The following is a 22808-nucleotide window of genomic DNA, read 5'->3' on the forward strand; positions in this document are numbered from 1 at the left end:
CAGGGAAACAGGCTCTGGTTTTAAAAATCCCTTGGGATGTGATTAGCTGGAAAAGTGTTGAGCCACCTGATCATTTTATCACTTTTTGGTGATTCAGCCAGAGGGAGAGGGAGAGCGAGATGGGGAGGCCCTCCAGTGAGTCATCCCTCACGTGGGTTAGGAGTTGTGGTTAAAAGGTTTGCTGCGAGAGAGCGCTGCTTGGTTTGTTTCTATAATCGGTTCCTGGGGCACTGCGGCAACAATCGCACTATAGAGGCTGTATAGCCTCAGCCCCTGAACAGGCGTACCACCAAAGGAAAGATGTCTGGGGACTGTGTGTGATTGATTTTGTCTGTGCCATCCTGTTCTCTGTAGCCTGGATGGTCGAGTGGCTGTGTGGGGATGTGTAGTTCATGTAAAACCTACAGTTTCCAGGTAAATGGTCTTTTCATCTCTTCACTTTCGGCTGTGGGCTTCAGAAGTGGGCTTCATGCCCACTGCTCGACTCCTGAGTGACCCTCAGCTCTGCCAGCCTGGGCCCTGGAAACCTTACTTGTCCAGCCTCAGGGGTCAGGCCACCCTCACTGCCTCAGCTTGTCTCTTACAGTGAGTTGTAGCGATAATGGGTCACTTCTGCTATCAGGCAGGTCCAGGTTCTAAGTCTAGCTCTGCCACTTACTAGCTGTGTGGTCTTCTTATAGGGACTTAGTTTCGCTGATTTCAGTGTCCTCATCTGAAAAATGGTTGAAGCTAAACACACCTCCTTAGAGGATTCTTGTGCAGATCAAACGAGGCAGCGCATCCACAGGGCTTATTAGTTAGACAAGTGTTTGTTATTGTTTCTGCTTGGAAACTTTTTCTTTCATGCTTCTGCCTCAGTCTCTTCCTTTTGAACTGTTTCCAGAATTTCTTTCCCTTTACGCCACTTTTAAAAAAGGAACTAATTTGAAGAAAATTATAACCTAGCACCCCTTAGCCATCTCCTGTCTGGCTCCCTGGGCAAATGAAGGGCCTCTCATGCTTTGATTGTTCTAGCATAATTTTCTTTTGGAAGTAGAAAGCTGTCTTTTGACATCACCTACAATGCCTGATGTCTCTTCCTGCAAATATAACAATGATACCACCCACGTGGCGTAACACTCTAAGTTTACAAAGCATTTTCACACGCATAATCTCAGCATTGTTTTGGAAGTTGGGTCTTTCACCCCAGCGAGCTGGTGACTATCTCCAGTTTTGAGACACGGGTGTGTGTGCGCACGAACTTGAAGGATAGCTTCTTTTCTTTTAACACAAAAAGCTAAAGTTTCAAAGCAGGTGGGGTGTGGGTTAAACACTGTTCTAAATGGCAGGCCTGCTGTTCGTGGGGAGGGAAAGTGGCCTGAAAGTTTAAAAATAACCTGAACATTATAGACTCCTGTGAATTCTACAGCCCAGAGCACTGTGAGCCTGTGGGTGTCTTACCTGCTGGAGTGCAGGCAGGCAAACAACAAGTTGAGAGGCAGGAGGATTGAAATTTGCCGAATCCTTTAGTGGCACGCGTTGGCAGCAGAAGTATTTGTGAGGAAAAAAAAAAAATTTAAAGCCAGACCGAATGGATAGGATCGATAGTTCTGCCGAGTAGGAATACCCTCCGATTGGCAGAACACAGAGCACTGGCTGATAACATGAGCCTGTGATGTAGTGGACCCTCCTTTTCTGCTGCTGATCCTCATCTCTCTCTCCCTTCCCTCCCTTACTCACCCCTCCAGAGTTGTGCTGATAGCTTTTCCAGAGAGCCACCTGAGACCGACCCATCAGGAAGCTCAGGGCTGGGGGCGTTTGGGGGGTAGATCTGGCTACTCATTGAAAAACAAGTCAATGGTATGTAAAACCATGTTCATCCCGAGTAAACTGTGCAGTAATATACCGTTTGGATTTGGAGAAGGTTCGAAGTGTTTGGAGGAGGACTCGGTTCTTCCTGGCATGTCTCCTGCTGCTGAGGGTCGCTGCAGTGCAGACCTGGAGCAGGAAGGGCACAGGTCAGGCTTCGAACACCAGCGTGTGTTGGACTGCAATGCACTTGAGACTCTATGCTCCCAATTGCTCTAGCAGGAGTCTCCTGAGACTCAGCGGGCAGGCATTACTGTTGTTGTTTTTGCACGTGGGGTCATAATCTCAGTCAGGACTGAGGTACAAGTCTTTTGTGTTGTCTACACTCTAATGACATGCTTATTCTGAGACCCTTCGACACCTGCTGTGGTGTCTGAATCTGTTGGAATTGCAGGATCATCATGAAATAAAGCGACCAGCCCAAATCTCTATGAATGATACAGTGAGGTGGTTAAGATAACAGGTTTGCAGTCAGATAGACCGAAGGTTGACTTTCGACTCTGTCAGGGGGCGGCAAACTTTTGAGACGGAAGAGCCACTCCTGTCCCTCACAACAATGTAAAAATTATTCGAGAGCCATAAAACAAATCAAATCACCATTAAGTGAATAATATTCTTAAAAAATGTTATAAATGAAACTATGATAGTTTTATTTTCATTTTCAATTTTACTTCAGAACCACATATACATACCCAAAGAGCCGCATGTGGCTCACCAGCCGCCGTTTGCCAACCCCTGGGCTATGTCATTCACTGCCTGTCAGACCTTAAGGGAAATTATTTCGTCTCTCTCAGTCTTGCTTTTCTTATCGCTAAAATGGAGATTCTAACAGCACCTGCCACCCAGGATTATTCTGAAAAATAAGGAAAGCGAAGGGCTTTAGCATAGGACCTTTCAAGTAATAAATATTTAATACCGATTACAATTAATACTGTGAACCCAATTGCTTGTACTTTTCTTTGTAATTATTTTTGTTTTGATGCATGACCATTTTTCTCTTTGTTTTTGTAGTCCTAATTATTTTAACAAAGGGAAAATAGCATAACAGAAGTGTTGGGTTATTATATTAATACGTCACCATGTTACATCTGGCAGAATTGCTTTTCAAGAATGTGACTCAATGATGGCGTTATTATGTAAAAGTAAAAAATAACCCCCAAAAAACGAAACCAACAAGTCTATACGGGAAAGGGCTATGTTGTGTGTGTGTGTGTGTGTGTGTGTGTGTGTGTGTCCGTGTCCAAGGGGTTGGCCCTGTTAAGGGCCTCAGAGAAGGATATTTCAGAAATTCTCTCTTTTGATTGGGAATTACATTTCCACTGTTCCCACCTTTAAATGGCACATTAGGAATATTTGGAAATCTTCAAAAGAGCTTTTAATTCTTCACATTTGCATGTACTGTATTAAGCCTACCCAAGAGCTGCCGATAGCATAGGAAGATTACTTGCACATGTTTGTACACTGGCTGCCAGAACTTGAGATCAGATCAGAATCTCGTGCGTGTCTTTGCATATAAGCAAAAGTGTGTGTCTCCTTTACCTGCAATTTCTCCTAAGGGAAAGAGGTATGATGATGCCATTTGCTTTTTTTATAGAGAGAAGAGATAGAACCAATGAAGACTGCAGTTGATTTTGTTTGAAGCAGAATTGTATTTTTCTATGCCTCGCTTCCTGTGGAGGGGGATCTGAAAGTATTCTTTATGTGGGGGTCTGAATGTCTCTTTTTTAATAACTGATTCCCCGATTCTTATTTCAACCACAGCAGGAGGTACGCCTCATAAAAGAATGAACCATGAACCCTGTAATTTCATGGTTGATAAAATGAGGTTGGAAAAGATCCCCCTGAGTTAGTCATCTGATCTGCTGCAAGGGAGATAAGATCCTTTCTTGAAATGGGGGGGTGAGCACTCAATCCAGAAAGAACAGCTGGAGACCCCTGAAACAGCAGAGGCTCAGAGTCAGAGCCAGATTGTGTGAGGGGAAGGGCAGCCCCTTGGGCAGAGACCAGCTGCCTGGTTGATGCCAAAACTTTTTTCAAAGAGTTACAGGAGGCTCTCTCATTCCTTTGTTGACTATGTATTTGGTAAAGGCCTGCTATGAGGATAACACAATGCAGGAACTCTATGTAATAACATGAAGGGGAACATAAGTCCTCTGCTTTTGAGATGCTGACACTGTAGTTGAGGAGACAAGGCATACAAAACTAAACAAAATGAAATAGGAATGCCCTGGTGAAGTTATAGTCATGACAGCCATGGCAGTGAGTAGACAAGATACTATGTAAATGATACTGAAGTTCTGTGAGTTTGTAGGAAGGTGAGATTCTAGGGTTGGAGAGGTGATGGAGGGCTTCATGGAGGAGGCAGACTGAACTGAACCACACCTTGAAGGATACCTCAGAGCTGGAGAAGCAGAAAAGAGGAAGGATGTTCTTGGGTCTGTATCAGGTGCTCCGAGCAAGAGTTTTGAGGTCGCAGTGGACATGACATGATGGTGATGGAAAGGTAGATAGATGTTAGATTGTCTTGAATTGTCAGGCTCAGGAGCTCGACCATTTTTTTTTAGGCCGCGAGGAACCACTGAAATTTAGGTATTGACAGGGAGAATTATATCACCAGAGTAGACAGTGGAATTTTAGGAGGTAGAGCTTGCTTTGAAGGAATTATCGTGAATTCACTTTTAAACACATTGAATTTGAGATGATGAAGGATGATAGATAGTCCATGTGGAGATACCCATTACTTAACTGGCTATTTGGATCTGGAAACGAGGTAGAAGGTGAGGGTTAGGGACTAGATGTGGACATAAAGGTGGTAGTTGAAGCTGTGGGTAAGGATAGGACCCCAAAGGGAGAGAAGTCAGAAAAGATAAGGGGTTGGGGACAGACCCGTGCGGTGCTCCCACAATAAAGGGAGAGGAATAAGGAAACAGACAGTGAGAAATTGGGAGGTGTGGAGATTGAGACACAAAAGGGGGCGGGGTGTGACTCTGAGAAGGAGGAGAGGTCAGGGGTGCCAAACGCTGCAGCAGTCCAGGAAGAGGAGGGCAGACCCAGGACCCACGGAGGTGTGTGTGGGGGGGAGGGTGTCTCAGTTAATTTCTGGGGATTGGAAGTGGCAGAGCCAGTGCATGGTCTGGCCGGGTGCACATTTCAAAACTGGCCTTAAGTCCGTATCATATGGGAATGCCTTATTCACTGATTATTTTGTACCAGGTGGGTGTTACCAGCTGCTCAGTGTAGGAGAGAGTGGGAGAAAAAGGGTGTGGTGATGGACAGGTGGTAGCTTAATCTGAATCTGTTGATGATTCCAACCCAGAGAGCCCCGTAAGAGGCAAGACTGGTGGGTGTGGTGGATTCAAGTTCTCTTCTCGGGGACTTGAGGGACCCTCTAGGCTCCGTTTTTGCTGTGAGCTGCTTCTCCTGCTCTTAGGACTTTGTCTTCAAGAGTGAAATGTGGGGAATGGATCAAGCCGAGCAGGTTCAGGATACAGCCGGGGCACCTTCTCATCCTAGGCTCTGGCACCCGACACCCTGCCTGACATGTGGAAGTGGCTCTGTTTGCTTCCTGAATGAATGAATCAGCCAGAGCCCACCCAGGCTGAACAAGCTTTGAGATGTGTGGGCTGTATTCTGTTTTCTGAGTCAAGAGGCCAAGGGGGCGGATGGATGGGCACGATTCCATCCTTTGTTCTCACCCTCAGATGTCTGTATGCCCTCCCTCACTGCCGTCAGTCAGAGCTGCGGCTCTGCGGAGTTGTCCTGCCGCTGCTCTTCACCTTGGCCGGGAAGCATGGCTGGACCCTGAGGGTGGGAACTGAGGTGCCCAGTGACAGGGCAGGGATCCTTTGCCATCTGGGGCTACACAGCCTCCAAACTGACTCTTCCCATAAGGGTTAATGTGTATTAAGTTAAACGTATCTGACTTGTGTGCAGGCTGAAAAGTGACCGTCATTTGGAAAAGAAAGGATGGAGGTGGTCATCCTGGAGTCTTTGGTTCACTGGAAGAAAATAAAAATGCTGCCTGGCTCATCAGTCCCATGCATCTTGCCTGCCCTCCGCAGCCAGAGGCGCTCACGTCCCACACGTCTGCCCCACACTGCTTCTCCATGCCTCCAGTGCCTTGTCTTTCCACGGGAGCTTGCTGAGTCCTCCATTTCCCGACTGCCTCCCACTGGGGGGTTGTCTCCCTTCTCCCCCTCCTCTCTCAGGGTGCACACTACACCCGATCTTGGATTAGAGCAATTTATGGAGAAGTTTTTCCCCTTCATCCTTAAACTGTAAGCTCTTGGAGGCCGTAACTGTGTCTGATTTATCCTTGAGCTTCAGAATCCCTGAGAGCAATGCCCAGCACATTAAAAGGATTTAATGAATATTCGATAAATGGGCTTATGAATTAATAAGTAAACAAACACATCTCTCCCAGGTAACAGAGTCTTTGGGCTCTTCAGACACTGGTCTCTAATACTTTTTTTTTTTTTCTGTTTTCTTTTCACTCGTTTGTCTTTCTGACCAAGTCTCAGGCACTTACTCTTCCCGGCTCCCCCGTCCACCGCCTACAACCAGAGCCATCTCTGGGGCTGTACTTCCAAAGTCTGCTATCAGAAACAGAAAGCTCCCCGATTTGCAGTGTTTGCAGTGTGCTACTATTGTCACAGCTACCATAGCTGAAATGTATTTAGCAAACACGAGCAAACACGTTGCACTTACTGTATGCCAGGTACTGTTCTAAGAGTGTGCCACATTAACTAATCATGACTATGGGACAGGGGGTATGCATTCTTAGAAATTGACCCTCTAAGAGACTCTGTCTCAAGGTCATTCTTTACCTCTCCAAGGTCCAAGATCATTCCTATGACTAGACTCCTAAGCAAGGAGAACATTATTTTGACATGCGGCCTGTAAATAGTGGCCACACATCACAAAGGATCCTGACCTTATTATCAGGAGATCCAGCTCTGCAATTTCCTAGCTCTGTGCACTTGGACAAGTCGTTGAACTTCTGGGCCTCAGATAATAGGAAGTGCCTCACAGTCCAGTGGCGAAGATGCAATGAGATAACATTACCATGGTTGGCACCCAGGAAATACTGAGTTGTCATAAATGAAGGGCTTTAAAAACATGTCTTAAGCAAAATTTGCAGCTCTATAGTTAGCTGATAGGGTGTTGGAGCTGTGGGGTGTCTCAGGCATAGGTTTGAGAAATGCAGACTCCAGAGATGGACATTACGTAAGGATGTGAAGTCATGTTTTCACCCCAGGAAGGGCTGTAAGGTATTTTGGAAGCAACCAGACTCCCAAGATGTCTGCACTGCTGTAATGCTCCTGGGCTCCGCTATGAATTTGCACATGGTCTCCTGCCAACTTTTGTCTTAAGAACCCACTCCCAAATCCTCTCTGCGTTATGTTCCTTAGAGCACTGCTTTGCATAAGCGTCTATTTCTTGGAAAAGCTCAAGAAAGGGAAAATAGAACAAAAGGGGCTCTGACAGCTTCAGCATAAGCTGTCTGAGTGTAACTGGCAGGGTATGGGGGAGACGAAAGAGTGGGGCTGGTGGGAGGGACACACACCTTTCGGATGAGGCTAGATTTGCAGGCTTCTCAGTGATGGGCTAAAATCGCATGTGAAGATGGCCCAGGGCCTGACAGATCTGGGAAGAGCTTTGTGAATGAAGGGATGAGGCTCAGTGCTTTTTCAGCCTTGCCCCTCACGCCTGTCTGTCTTAGTAAAAACTCCCATGGTTTGCCTGGTCTCTGGGAGCGTTGTTTCCTTCCTTTTCTAGAGGAGGCTGGAGGGATCCCCTATTAGTAACCTCACCTGCTTACACTTTGGATGGTACACTGCTGGAGTCAAGGGGCTCCAGGATGAAAGCTTTGATTAATCTGGGAAAGTTTTTCACTTGCTTCCTCAGGTCCCTTTGGGTTTCTAGTTTGCAGGTAATTGCTTGCACAAAAAGCATGTAGAGCATTTAGCTGTACCATTTTAACTGTGTGTGTGTGTGAGTGTGTGTTTTGACCTTGTGCTAAACTTTCCAAGTACTGTGAAATGGGTTAGTCGCACTGCAGTAAAATTTGGGGCTTGGATCTCTTCTCACAGGGGTGGGCTGGTGACAAGAGGTCACCTGTTTAGGAATGTCTGAGGTGTGGTGCCTGGGTGGTACCTGAGTTTACAGTGTTGTGCCCACAAGTGACCAGTAGATGGTGCTCTAATAACAGGAAAATATGGCCACCGTCCCTCCTGGGCTGGAAAGGGACTTGTGGAAACCGGTTTCCAATCAGTTATGACCAGTTGCTGATTTTCTACATTTCAGTCTGAGGTTCTTTGAGAGGACAGTGGAACTAGGGACACTGAGAGCAGAATACCCACCAACTTCTCTTATGAAGTGCACTATGGCAATGACCCAATCTCAGGTTTTTTCTAAGGGTCTTCCTGGATCTTGAGTAGACCAAATACTCCTGGGACTCAGCATGGGATCATATAGTTTCTTCTCTTGACAATGAACAGTTTGAAATTATTACTGCCCAGAAGAGATTAGCTTGGGTATTAGAAACAGCCATAAAGTAGAAGTCAGAAGATCTGTTAAAAGTCCAAAATCTGCGTCTTACCAGATATGGACCAACTACTTGGCATTTCTGAAATGTTGCTGATTTGTCCACCAACTCAGGGTCATAATACATATGTTGCCAGGCTGACCTCAGAGGTTTGGAGTGAGGTTTGTGTAAACTGAAACTGTTAAACACACATAAGATACTGTTCAGCCATTAAAATTGTAGCCCTCTGGGGGCTGGATGAATGGGGGGCATTGGAGAGCGTGAACGTTCATAGATCTCAAAGGTCTCAAGAGTTGTGACAGCCAGGTGGGGGTTGGAATATGAGCGTGTGCCTTGTTTCCTTCGTCCAAGTCCATTCCCAAAGTCATTTATGCCATCACATTTGCTTCTGTCCTCTTGGGCTGCAAGAATTCCCATTTGTAACTCCTTACAGAGGTGCTCATATTCCCTAAGTGTCTTCACTATTATCTCCCAACTCATGCATTTGTGAGTCCTGTCTCCTCAGAAGGCAGGAAGGCAAGTCTCAACTCCAGTGAGTCTTCACATTTCTTGTATAATTCCCTGTCTTGGGGATTCAAGGTCTCTCAAAAATTATAGCAGCCAAAGAGAACATAGGACTTTGTAGAGAGAGGAGAGGAATGAATGTTGGACCTCTGCTGAGTGGGTGACATTGAAGACACAAGTCAAGGGTTCCTGATTTTCTAAGAACCTCTTCTGGGAGGAGAAAGTCTGACGAACCCTGCTTCCTCTGAGTATTAACAAACAGGGCTTGCCACCCTCCGGCCTGCTAAGACCAGGACACAAAGGGACAGGGTGAAGTTGCAGAATAAGAATGAGGCCCATCAAACATTGTAGCCAGGTAGGTTAAAGAATCTAATTGAATCCAAGAAGAGGAAGCGTCATTTTTGTCGTCGTCTGTTTTGTTCATTATTGTATCCTCAGTGATTAAAAAAGTGCCTGGCGCTCCAAAATATTTGTCGAATGATTTGAATGAATTTTGTGCTATGGATTATGGTCCTGCCTGAAAGCATGGATTTGGTCACTTCTGAAATCCCATTCTAATCCTGTATAGCTTATTGAGTTACTTACCCAGACAGCCACTTGTGACAGGTTCTCAGGGACCAACAGGCTGATGGGACTTCATAGTTCACAGCAGCACCTTCCTTTTCACTTCTGACTAGTATTCAGACAGAAGAGGGCTCTCCAATTAAGGTAGGTAGAAGGACAGAGTAAGGCAGTAATGTGAAATCGAAATAGTAATTAGAGCTGACTCACCTTGAATGGTAATTTGGCCTGAAATAGGCTTCCTTAAATCAAAAGGTCAACATGCCTTCCCCAAGGGAGAGGTGCCTGCTGGGGTGGACATGTTGAGACCATTCCTTTGGTTTTCCAGAACCCAGAGAATTTCCCTGCGCACTTGCACGTACATTCTCAAACAGTAGACCCTTGCCACTGCTCACGTGGCTTGCCCACACACAGGCACATACACATAGGAACACACGTGCCTCCCTCCGCCAGACGCACCTCGCTTCTCACCAGTTGATCTCACACACAGACATGGCGAAGCCACACTCACCCAGGAGTTCCAAGAGAGAAAGGAGGGAGAAAACCCCTTCTCTTCCATTGCTCAGGTGGGGAGAACTTGGATGGAACTGTGCTGAGGCCAAGGCAGGAAAAACAGCAAGGTGTGGTGCAGCTAGTGTCGACATGGACAGGGGCGTCTGGTACCTGTCCTCAATCCAAACCACTGAGTCACCTGTGGGGAAGGGCTTGGTTGCTAAACTTAGAGACTCTTTGCGGCTTGGAGTCCACTTTACCCACGTCTGCTGCTCCGTCACTAATTCTGACTTTTTCTTCATGAATGGGATGGGCTTGAGGAAGTCCGTGGACCTCCCCTGGGGGTAAAAAATAGGGGTGGGAGGATCCCCCTGATGGTTAAAATTTTAAGATGGGTAGTTTCAGCCCAGAACTCACCATCTAGGGCCTGAAAATCTGGACCACCCATACAGGAATGGATGCGCAGAGTTCTGCTAGAGCCAAGCCCAAGAGGCCGCCTCAGATCGCTCGGTTTGGAGAGGGCGGGCGAAAGCTCCCGCCAGGAGCTGGCACCAACACGGGAGTGCAGGGCCCCCCAGGGATCCTAGCGTTCTCCCTGGGCCTCTGGGCTGCTATAGGGAGAGGGAGCTCGGCAGAACTCCCTGGGCAGCGTCGCTGCAGCCTGGGAGGTGCGGAGGAGTAGGGACTTGGCGCTGGTGCGCAGCGCGCAAGGCGCAAAGGCTTGGATTCCCTGCTAGGGCGGCGGGCGGGGCACCGCTCCGGCACCGCACTGGCATCGCCCCTCCACGGGGACAGAAAGCGCGAGTGCGTGCGCGCGTGCGTATGCGCCCCCGCCGCCAGGCCTCAGCTTCTGCGGAGAGTCCGCCGCGCCGCCAGCTGCACCCGCCCCTCTCTTCACGGCCTTACTTGGGGGAAAGGGCGGCTCTAAACTGGACCTTTGCAGAGGTGGCCCCCTAACCCTCTGGGTCAATCAGTCCATCAGCCAAACCAACCGTGCATCCCAGGAACCTCCGGACGGGGCGGTTGGCCGGGGTCCTTCAGGCTCCATCCTCACCCCTCCCCACCTCGCCGGCCCCGCCCCCGCTTCCTTGGGCACCGCGCCGCACCTCTGCGCTCTGCTTGCTCTCCCCTTCCCCTCCTGCTCCCCCCCTCTCCCCCCTCCCCTCTTCGGTGTAGTCTCGGGATGTCGGAGTGGAAGAGGAAAACGGAGTCGTTAGTGAGCAAGTTCGGTCCTTGGACAGCTCCGGCGGCAGGCCACCGCTAGGCTCGGGTGCAACCTGTTCCTCCCTCATCCAAGTGCTCGCCCGCCCGCGCCGCTCCCACCCTCTCCCGCCCTCTCCCCGGCGCAGCCGCGGATCGCTGTTGCATGCTGATCGGGGAGGCGGCCGCGGCGGCGGCCAGCGCTCCAGGCGGATGCTGGCACTTGGGCTTCGCTGCTCTCTGGATACCGCTCAACGTCTCTGCCAGACGCAGGAGCTTTGAAGTCATTTGTCTCTCTCCGGTTGGATCGACTTATTTTGATATTTGGGGCGTTGCGGTTTACGCAGGAACCTCTATACTGCTCTCCCCTCTCCCTCCCGCTCGCACAACCTTTGGATGCGTCTCTACTGGCAGATTTAAAGACCCAAGTCTTGGCTGTGGAATTTCTTGGATGGACTTTGCAGGGGCTGGTGTTCTAAAGCATGCCACCATAGCCCCGTCCTTGTCTTCTTCTTATTTTTTTGTTAAAGTTCTTTTGTTTTCACCCCCCACCCCCAACCAATAAATCACCAAACTGTTACCTAGCGGGTCGGTGCCTGCCTCTCTCCCTGGACTAGGTGGTGCGTCTGCCAGAAGAGGAGCTATGTTTGAAGAGCAGCCTACTCCGGCCCTCTCCTCGCCAGTCCCCGAACGCCACCGCACACTGGCATTTTGAAAAAAAAAAATTGCCTCCAGAAACTGAGCACCCCCTAGCCCTCTTCTCCCCGCTTTTTTCCTCCTTGAGGCTTGGAGCTTCGCAGAGGTTGTGTTTAGATTCAACAGTTCAGAGCGGCGGGGTCCCTGCTGCCGCCTCTCCGAAGAGCTCGCCAGGCTCCCCGGAGGCGGTGGTCCCCGCGCCGGGCTGGATGCGGCGCTGAGTCTCCGTGTGTCTTTCTGCTTGTTGCTGTGCGCGGGCGTTCGGCCGCGATCACCTTTTGTGTGTCTTCTGTCTGTTTAAACTTCAGGATGGCTCGCTTCGGGGAGGCGGTGGTCGGCAGGCCGGGGTCGGGTGACGGAGACTCGGACCAGAGCAGGAACCGGCAAGGAACCCCGGTGCCGGCCTCTGGACCGGCGGCCGCCTACAAGCAGTCGAAAGCGCAGAGGGCGCGGACTATGGCTTTGTACAACCCCATTCCCGTCCGGCAGAACTGTTTCACCGTCAACAGATCCCTGTTCATCTTCGGAGAAGATAACATTGTCAGGAAATACGCCAAGAAGCTCATCGATTGGCCATATCCTTTCTTGCCCACCATAACGCCCCTGTCCCTCTTTGCATTTCTTCGGGTGAGGGGGGAAACCTAGCATGAAATGTATCCCCTACTCTCTTCCTGGTGCCAATTTCCCCCTTTGCTGAAGTGCACGCTTTACTTTGGTGCATATAAGGGGCAAGCTTGGTGCTCTAGAAACCAGTGTGAGCACTAGTGGTTATCAAGGTAAGACTTTTGGTTTTTGATTTTTCCTATGTGGAAGCCTCTAGCATCCCTGGGTGCTTGGTGCTGTGGTTTTGTCTGATTCCCAGGCCCCCGGTTCCCGTCACATTGAATAGGTTGCTCCTAACCTCAGGGCTTTCTTTCATATTCAGTCCCCCTTTTTCCTCCCTCAGAGCCACCCCCTCATTCCCCCCCCCCAGCTGGGGAGACAACTGCACTCTCTGCCTGTAGGGGAAGTCCAGGCTCCATGACGGGATTTGTCAGTTCAGAAGCTTCAAGAGTTCTGGGCCCAAACCCTGTGGACAAATTTACAAATAGATAAATAAAAAAGGCGTTTGGCTGGGGACTCAGCTAACTCTGGGGACTGAGTTGAAGTTCCACTGAAAGTGGAGTGAATGAGTGTGTCAGGGGAGGCAGTCTCTAATGACACAGCCCAAGCAGCCCAGCTGGAGTTCTCCTGACAGCCCAGGAAGAGCACCTCATCAGGGCTCCTCCTTTCCTTAATCCTGGGTTGGGTGCCCCTGCGTCTTAATGCGTGGCCCCACTGAGTGCTCTCTCAGCACCCAGGATCCAGGCTGATCTGCCGGGCCTAAATTCATCAGCTGAAGGCTGCTCAGCTGAGTCCAGAGGTGTGCCAGCGATCTGCCTGTCCCTAGCTCCCAAGGAACTGCCCTCCACATAGAGCTGGTGGTGTGTCTCTGATGGTGGCAGTGTCAGAGTGAACAGGCATAGAAGGAGCTTCTTTGCAGGTTTAAGCAAATGCACCAAATGTAGGCTGTTTAGGCATCTCACTGCCTCATTCTTCACTAGGAATTAGGGTGTCTGGCAAGATCTTTAGGAATTGGGGGTTGCTGGGGTGGTGAGGATGATTAGTGGTAAATATGGGGGAAGCCTTGGAGACATGGGACTTTGACGCTTGTGGAGAGACATTTCTTGGGATGGATGCACCTGCAAAGGAGGCCCCACCTCTTCTTCTCTTTCCTCCCTCCTCCCCACCCCCACCCTCCAGGTGTGCAGCACGGAGGCAGCTCGAGCCAGACTCAGTCCCTAATATCAGTGAGATGTGCCGCTGGCACCCCTCATGGCCTGGGCATCTCCCTGCTACCCCCACCCTGGTCCTTCCCCCCTTCCTCTCTAGTTCCCTGTCTCAGCAGCACCGCGATTGGCTGGCGCGTAGTGCTTCCAGGCAGCACCCCTCATTAGAAACGAAGGAGCATTTCTAAGCAGATCTTCTTGCTGCTGCTGCTGCTGCTGCTGCACGCATCCCCCCACAGCCACCCCTGTCTGTCTGGGCTTCCTCTCTCCTCCGCCCTGCACTCCCCTCCCCTCCACCCCTCCCGAGAGATGGGGCTCTATGGTCCCTTAGTTGAACGTGCCTAGGGTGGGGGGTACTGGGGAGGGGAAGGGCTCAGTCCGGCAGGCCAGACTGCCGGAGCGCTGCACAAAGCGGACAGATCTCATTGTGTTGCGTGCTGCGGCTGCAAACACTCCTCTAAGCAGGTCTCTGCTGATTTCCCCAGCAGGGCCCCCCCTCTCCAGCCCGCCTTCTACACTAAAATTTCTCACCCAGCAGGTGCTGCTTTCCTGTGCCCCTCTTTTAGGGGCGTGTTTACTCAGGCGTCCTCCCTTTCCTTGCAGTAGACAAAGCCCCGCGGGTGGCAAAGTGCCCGCAGCCATCGTTGGTGCCCTGGACGCGCTACCAAAACTCCCCAGGCGACCAGGGCTCCGCGTCCACCCGGGTTCAGCACCTCGGGCACTTCCGTCTGGGCCTAGGCTCCGGGGCTGGGATCTCGAGCATGTTTCCCACACCACGCGGTGGCTACTGTTCAGGATTTTCTCTTCTGCTGGAAAGACACCGCCTTTCTGCCAGACGTAGGGAGCGCAAAGTGCACTGTGGGTTTTACTCCGCCCTTTCCATGCCTCTGGCCAGGATAGGCTAAAGAGTCAAAAAAGAGTCAAAGGGAGGCCAGGGAGTTGATTTCAGTATTATTCTCAGTGCCTTGGCGGTGAGCCCATCCCAATGGTCTCTTCTATCCCCAGAGTTGGGAATTTTCGCAGTGGCTCTACAGCGTGTAGGCGGTTGTAACAGTGTTTGGAGAACATCTGCTAAGGTGTGTAGAGGAGGCCTGTTGGCAAATATAAAATACACCATGTTTGCTTTTTTCTCCTGGCTGTACAACATCACTGACTAGTATACATTCCCTCTGGTGGCGACCGTGTGGAAAAATTGTGCTGCTGTGGGTTCTGTGTTTTCTCCAATACCACGTGCATCTAAAGTTCCAACTCTCATTTCTCTTTCTAAACATCCAGCTTCCTGAAATAGCGTGTGCTTGTTACCTACTGGGAGTCAGTGTGAGCTGACCTTATCAGGGAAGCGTTAGCCCTAGGCTGTCTGGGTTCCTTTTCCAGTTCCTTCACCAGTTCTGTGGCCTTGATCAGTTACTTCTATTACTCTGCGACTCAGTTTCCTTATTGGTAAAAGGAAGCAAATAATAATGAGCTACTGGGAGAATTAAACGAGTTCATATGTATCAAGTTCCTAGAACATTGCCTCATCACCTGGTAAACACTAGCTATTAGTAGTAGTGGAGTCCTTCAGAAATTTCAGTATACCTGAAAGGGAGGGGCCTGAGTTCTGGCTCAGCTGAGTCTTCTGTTGGGTTGTCGGAAATTTCATGACGCATTTTTGCAGCGAAAAACATAGGAAAAAAATACGTCATGACTTTTCCGACAGCCCCAATATATTTTTGCCTCTCAGAGATTGCGAGGGACAGCCTTCTCATCCCTCCAGGGACCTTGTTAAAATTTCAGCCTCCCAAAGCCCCACTTCACACTTACCAAGCTGGAATCTGCATTTTAATAACATCCCCAGGTGATGTGTATGCACGTTAAAGTTTGTGAAGTGCTTCCTTACCCCTTGTTAGAGGCACAGTTTTGAAAAAGGAAGAATGTTCAGAAAACATGTCAAGACCTGCTTCGAACGGGCACAGGCACATGCCGTGTGCCTGAGGTTCTTGATCATTTGTGCTCGACGGATTCGGGGATTTTTACCTTTTTTATTGGCTGCAGAAAAGTCACTGGACTAGGAAAGGTAGCGTGTACCTCCGTAAACGGTGATGGTGTCTTAACACTGCGTAATACTGGTCTTGAGTCAGATTGGGCTGAAAAGATCAGTTAAATAAAAGGAACGATTTAATTTATACTTGCAGGACTCTGACTTGAGGGGGCCAGTGGTAATTTTATTCCGTTATTAATAGGGAAGGTCTAGTTCTTAGGGGAAGGAAGGCCTAAAATAACCCAGACTTGTCATGAAAGATGGTGGCACCTCAACTGCCCACTCGTTCATTTGTCTTGAGGGCTACCTCGGCATAGGCAGATAATTTTATTGTCTTACGGTGCGCTCTTCTGCAGGGGATACCATAACCTTTTGGAAAAAAGCTAATCTGATTTCAATCGTGGTATTACATTTTATATGATTCTTCCTTTTCTTTCTTGCTCATTTAATAGATCTAACGAGAGAGTTGTCATTTTTCTCAGGGAATTGGCTGCTCTGAATGTCATCCCACATTCCCTGTGCCATATGCTTTCCAGCCCCAACCCTTCTGTGCCCAGGCCTGGTGACCCTGTGGACATACAGGGTCTCCCTCATGGTTTGTGAGATGCCCCACACTTGCTTGCCCTCTCCCAGGTGAGAGAATGGAGTGAAGACGTGGAATGTCTGACTTGGAGACTCTGTGCCCCTGATGGGCAGGGGGAGATTGGTTCCCCCCACTGATGGCGTGGGTCATCTCCTCAGGGGAGCACATGTTTCATGTGGCAGCGAACATGGTTTAAAATAGGAAGATCAAATGCATTGGCAGCCACTGCAATGATGAAGCTCATTACAGGGAACCTGTGGATATTCATCTGCTTTTCTCCTGCTTTGGTTGCCTGTAAATATACGGCACCTTGCGGGAGAGGCAACTGTAATCCTGGCAAAACTTCAGATTTGATGTAACTGTAATGGATCATGAGTCACAGTGCCTTGGTTAGGGCAGAGAGTGGCAGCTAACCAGGATGAAGCCTGTGATTACACCCTATGAGCAGGCCATGCAGAAAGACCTCACATCTGCTGTGGACCTGGGCACGGATGCAGACAGTAAAACAGAAACAGATAGCTACTGTACCTGGCACAGGCTGCAGGATACAGGTGTTCATATTCCTGAGGGTCCCAGGACAGGCTCCAAATGGCCTGTTGGCTCTGCCCTTGAAACGAGGTGCGGTTAATGTTTCCTCCGGAATGGGCCATGTCCCATTGTGGGGACCAGTTGTCATTAGGATGCCACCTGGAAAGCGACGCGGAGTGAAAGAGTTGGACAGAAATGAATGACTGGAGGATGATGGCAAAAATATCTTGGAGGTGATAGTTTTGTCTGTGGGTTTGCATGTCATGATCGCCCTACTTGCGTTCCCTACAGTGGGGGCAGAGCACGCTATGAATTAAAGGAGGAGGAACATGATGAGAAAGCCCTGCCTTTTATCTTCTGAAAGAGCCAGACTCTAGAATTATTAGCTCCACCCACAAGTGCTTAATCTCTTTTTAGCTGTCACTGTGCAAAATGTAGGTATTCCCTCCTTTATAGGAACAGCTGGTTTCTTTCCATCTTCCTATTCTTCGCTAAAATAAAACTGACTCAAGATCTGCAAAGCTATCAGAAGTCTCGCAGGCCCTTGGACCCCGTGTTGCACCAGCAGATCTGTAACTTCCCTTTTGTCAGTCGCAGGGCTGCCTGGGAAATGCAGCTCTCCAGCCAAAGCCCAGCCTGGCAAGCCAGCCTGTCAGAGGCATCTCGGACCATCTTACTTTGGTTATCCCTGACCACAAAGATGTGAACGAGGGAACCTAAACGTGACTGTAATGAACACCTTTGTATTCGAGGAGAGAGAGGCCAGCCCTTCCCTTCAGTTCCTTTTTCTGCCTGGCCCTCCGCCCTTTTGATCTTTCTACATTTCTCTGTGTCTCATTTTTAGGTTCAGCCTTTGTGAATAATTCATTATATGTGTGGGTTTTTCCTAGGATTTTCAGAAAAAGGAAGGTTATTTGTCTTCCTCTTGGATATGAGCAAGATCTCTTGCAGAGGACCAGCCTCACAAATCACCTTTGTCCATTAGGTCCTTGTTGCTAAGTGGGACCAGGACACGGGAGAAAGGTTGCTGGGGGGTGGGGGGTGGGAATGGCTCTTAACGAGCTTTTTCTTGCTGTTTTTATAATGACCACTTCCTCCTCAGTCCTGTTGCGTTTGGGGCCTATAAACATGCAGCTACTCCCCTGTGTTCAGAGAACACGGTTAACGAGTAGATATTTATGTCCGCAGGTGCTTGTCACTCTGAATCCTCTAGTCATCCTGGATCTTCACACTGATAAATGCTCGGAGACTAAGCTAAGAAGCAGGCTCTGTAAACGTTTCTTTCCAAATTCCAGGGAGTTCACATCAGAATCTGGAGCGGGGAACAGGCACGGAAATTAGTGTATAACACTCCCCCCCCCACGCGCACACACATGCACACGCACACACGCACACGCACACACACACGCACACGCACACACACACGCACACGCACACACACACGCACACGCACACACACACGCACACACACACACGCACACACACATACGCCACTACCACCACCAGCACCATGTCGCTTTGAAAACAGTCCCTTTGAAAGAGGGATAAACATGCCAGGGACTTGTATCAACATCTCTCTTCTCAAGTATTCCAAATGCACACAGAGAGGACTTGTGGGCCACCAGTCATGTTTCCAGCATTGCCTTTAAGGACAAAAAGTGCAACACAAAGGCTTTCGGCTCCTGCAACCTAGTGACCTCTCTTATGCTTTAAGTCACTTCAAGGAGGTGTCTGAGGTGTACTTGGGCCCATTGAGTGCCCCAACAGTGTTTGTTTACTTCCTTTTTCCATTCCCTGTACCTTTGGCCAATCTTTGGCTATGACCTCTTAACCCTATTTATGAGTCCCCATGTCCCTATCTCTGGAAAGCGGGGAAACAGCCAGAAGGTATGGTTAGGAGGGGGAAATGGGCCAGATTCAAAACAGCTCTGAGTGACTTAAAACTTGTCACTTATCTGCACCTGGCAGAGCAGTGCCTACTTCTTAGGAGTGTCTTTTCTTATTGCATTTCGCGTTCCAAGTTTGTAGGACTACACAGCTCCACTCTTAGGCTTCTTGAATTTTTCTTTTTAAAGGCCTACAGTAGACCCATTTTTAAAGTAGCTCCCCCGGAGGCAGGTGGGCAGGGCTTGGACTATAACACCAAGCTGGGCTTCAATTTCAGGCCCCTGTGGTCCAGCCACGCGAGGGGCTTCAGGGAGAGGTTCTGCCTGGTGCCTGTGACACATGTGGTTTTTTTCCTCTGTGGGTGGTTGACTTGAATCACTGTTGGAGCTCTGCATAATTTTGAGGCTCTTTATTTTTTTCTTTTTTGCTGCGTTTGGTCCTGCTGCCTTTGGTTCCCCCATCTCTGAAGAATTTGGAAAGCCTGTTTCTGATGTATGCCCTGGCTTTTCTAGAGTCTTGTTTCATTAAAGCCAGAGGGCAGGGTGGGATGTCTTTATTCCCTCCTACCCTTTCTGGGAGGGATGAGAAGGGTGTGGCTGAGCAGTAGGGAACAGGTTAGAGGCGATGATAGGAGCTGAGGCTTGCTGGGGAGCAGATTCTAGAATCATTTTCATGCCCGAGGTGCAGGGTGCTTCTGGACCCAGAGGAGAGGCTCTGAAAACCATGGTGAAGAGGAAACGAGTCCTCCCAAGTCTTTCCCACCCTTCTGCTTAGCTGTAGGTTGGAAGTTTTTCAAACTTTCTGTGCCTCTTTCTCAATTTCCACACCATTGTCTCATGGGGCTGGTCAAAGTCAAGAAGCATGAAATGGATTTTCAACAGTCACTCACTAACATCCCGACAATTTCCAGCTGTGCGCTTTGGGGAGCTATTTTGCCACCGTTCTGTCAGTGACTTTTTCTTTTCAGCAGGTGATTCCACCAGCATCCAGGCTAATTCCACTTTTAATTTCTTTGTGTTGAAGTCATCCATATTCACTCAACACCACTAGTTTTCAAATTTCAGTGCGTCTCAGACTCTCCTGAAGTGGTGGTTAAAATACAGGTTCCTGGACTTCATGCCCGGAGTTTCTGATTGGGTAGGATGAAAGGAGGGCCTGAGAATTTGCATTTGTCACAAGTTCCCAGGTGACACGGCTGCTGCTGGCCTTGGAACCATCCTCTGAGAACCACTGCTCTGCATTGTTTTGTTACCTGCTTTGGCAGTGCTTTTAGAGAAGGCCAGCGGTACAAATTGCTCAGGAGGGCCCCCGTCCTAAATCTCTCATATATCAGCCTGAAAGCCTGCTGATGACAAAAGCTTGTTCTTTGGGTTCGGGAAGTGAAGCTTTGAAATTTCTCTGTCAAAATGCAGATGATCTTGGGTGGGGTGGCCTAATAAGCTAATAGATGGCATTATCAACTTAGAATTAGTTCTTATATGTTTTGACCATATAACTGAGAACAGGCTCTTGTGAGAATAGGCATAGGACATGCCCCATGGAACTCTTGTTTTTCTTTCTTTTTGGTTTTTTTTTTTTTCAGCTGAGCCATCCTGCTACCTGTTGGCAGCTCAGCGGCTGCTCAGCTCGGGCTGGCATCGAACTGCTGTTGCTCAGGGCTCACACTCTTGAGCGAGCTCTTAACCAACTGAGCCACTCAGCCGGCCCCCCATTGAACTCTTGTACCTTGCACAATGCTAGCACTTGGTGGATGTTCAGTAAATGGTTGTTAAATTATTTAGTTCATCAGTTACTATTGATTAATAACGAGCCTTAATGAAGTGCCTGTGATGAGCCTTGTGTTGCAATGACCTGGACCTGTGGGACCTGGTGTGGCCCTTGTGGCAGGAGAGGAGGTGGCTAGGATAGTGAGGGCACTGGTTGGCTGGGAGGGAGTTCGCTTCACAGGAATTTGGAGGCTGTAAAAGACAAGCTTTCCCTACTTTACGATCTTGCTAAGGATCGCTCTAGGTTGTGAAAAAAGTACACAGTGTTTGTTGTTATCTGGCATTCTGTTAAACGGAACTCTTTATTAATTGGCACCCAGAGATCTGTAGTACAATAACGAATGAGATTTGCACTGATGGCCCCCAGGCACTGCAAAACGCCTAGTGCTTTCTGAATGTCGGCAATGAAGCATTCATTACATTAGGTCCAACATGGCTTCAGTAGTGCACACGCTTTATTGTGTCACAGCTTTTGCAAATTATAATCCATACTGATTATAGAAAGGAGCTCTTTATCACTTTTCTTGTGTTAAATTAACCATAACATTCATCTCCAGCTACGCCAGATAACTGCCTTGTTCTAGAAATCAGTCTTTTCAGCTCTAGAAATACTGTAGGACTTGGAGATGAATCCCGGTACAACTGTCGTATTGTCAGGTGGTGGTTAGAATATTTATTTCTAAATGGATGGAGAGCTCAGTAGGTCTTAGATTTGGTGGGCAAGTTCTCCAGCTAGTAAGCTGGTATTGCATCGAACTGAGTGTGCGTATTTCTGTAGACTAAAATTAACCACCAGTATTTCCAAGAGAGCTTCCAATGGCAAGAGGTTGACAGATGATACCTTCCTGAACTTGACTGAATTATCCAACTTTTGTGCCTTGAGCTGTTTCCATGCTCTTTTCTATTCCCATCGCCTTTCTCCTTGGTAAAGGTCAGGGGATGTTTGACTTCAGACTGTTCAGTTGCAGTTGATGGTCTTTAAATGCTCAAGGCAATGGAACTTTACAGTTGGGAATGGCCTGAGTGACCATCTAGATGACATAGAGATGAATCTTTTTGGAGAATTGGAACTATCAGGTCCCTCCAGCACAGTGTTTATTTATTTGCTTTCTATATTAGCACAAATCCTATTGAAATCTGATCAATGCTATGGACTCCTCTTTCCTGAAAAATACACATACAATTATGCCTTCATTTTCGGGGGGGCGACAGGGGGGACAGGGCCCATGGACCACAATTTTAAAACGCTGACTATGCTAGAAAATTCCCACGTTCTGGTATATTGTGATGCTGGGCTGTCAGAAATAGTGATTCCCAACCCAACATCATAGCCTTTAGGTACAAGTATGACAGGAACTCCCGTGAAGGAGCTACAGGGATATGTGTCTGCGCTAGTGCATCAGCTAGACGGCCATGATGAAACACAGACATTCCGGCCAACCAGCTAGAATCAGTTCACTCAATTCAGGAACTCTTTCTGCATCACCCTGATGGATGGCTACCTAGCTTCCAGGGACAGGGTGCTCTTCCATTACTAGAAAACATAAGGCGCAGGAAGTTGAAATATTCCTCCATATAGCTTTTCTACCTGCTTGTTTTTTTTCCTGTTTCTGTTTCATAAAGCAATACAAACCCAATCTACTTCTTGTTTGCTTCATGGTCCTATGGAACTGAGCAGCGCTGTTGGTGAGAACGTTCTATGATGACGGATATCGTTTTATCTGTGCTGTCCAATATGGTAACCACTAGCCACGGGTGGCTCTTGAGCGCTTGATATGGGGCTCTTGTGACTGAGTACTAAATTTTAAATTTTATTTAATTTTAATTTAAATTCAAATAGCCACATGTGGGTAGTGGCTACAGAACAGAACAACAGAGGCAGAGAGGCTAGAGGATGAGTCAGAAAGCCTAAGTTCCTGTCTGGGTTCTGTCATTTGTTTGCTTGGTAACTAGGCAGGGCTTCCTGGTGTGGTCTGCAGGGCTTCTCATGATCCACTCTGCACCTGGCAGCACCTGCCTCAACCACCATAATCGCCTTCTTTCCAGCTGTTCCAAGGAACCACTAATGCCGGAAGGCATCATCCTCTCCCAGGCCTCCGTGCCTCTGCACTTGCTGCTCCCTCTGTCTGGAGTGTCTTCTCTCTCTCTCCCTCTGCCTTCTGGGCTTTAAGACTGTACTCAGTGGCCACTGCCTCCATGAAGCCTTCCTTGATTCTTCTCAGCAGAGGAATACCAGCTCCCTCCTCTGGGTGCCCATATGGCACCTAGTTTATTACTTTATTGTAACACTTACCATGTAGCTTAAGTATTGGTTTAAAATCTCTTGAGGGAGGGGGCCTTATCCATTAGTTTTTTAATTACCAGAACA

General features: G+C 48.7%; 1 protein-coding gene across 1 annotated transcript in view; it reads left to right on the forward strand.

Moving 5' to 3' along the window:
* CACNA1E (calcium voltage-gated channel subunit alpha1 E) overlaps nucleotides 1-22808 on the forward strand; it is a 536284-nt gene that overhangs the window by 240818 nt on the left and 272658 nt on the right. Inside the window, exon 5 of the mRNA XM_019624043.1 lies at nucleotides 12157-12423. Coding sequence (XP_019479588.1) covers nucleotides 12157-12423 — 267 coding nt within the window. The remainder of the gene's footprint in view (nucleotides 1-12156; nucleotides 12424-22808) is intronic.

Source organism: Hipposideros armiger, unplaced genomic scaffold (genome assembly GCF_001890085.2).
Source record: "Hipposideros armiger isolate ML-2016 unplaced genomic scaffold, ASM189008v1 scaffold_573, whole genome shotgun sequence".
NCBI classification, from domain to species: domain Eukaryota; kingdom Metazoa; phylum Chordata; class Mammalia; order Chiroptera; family Hipposideridae; genus Hipposideros; species Hipposideros armiger.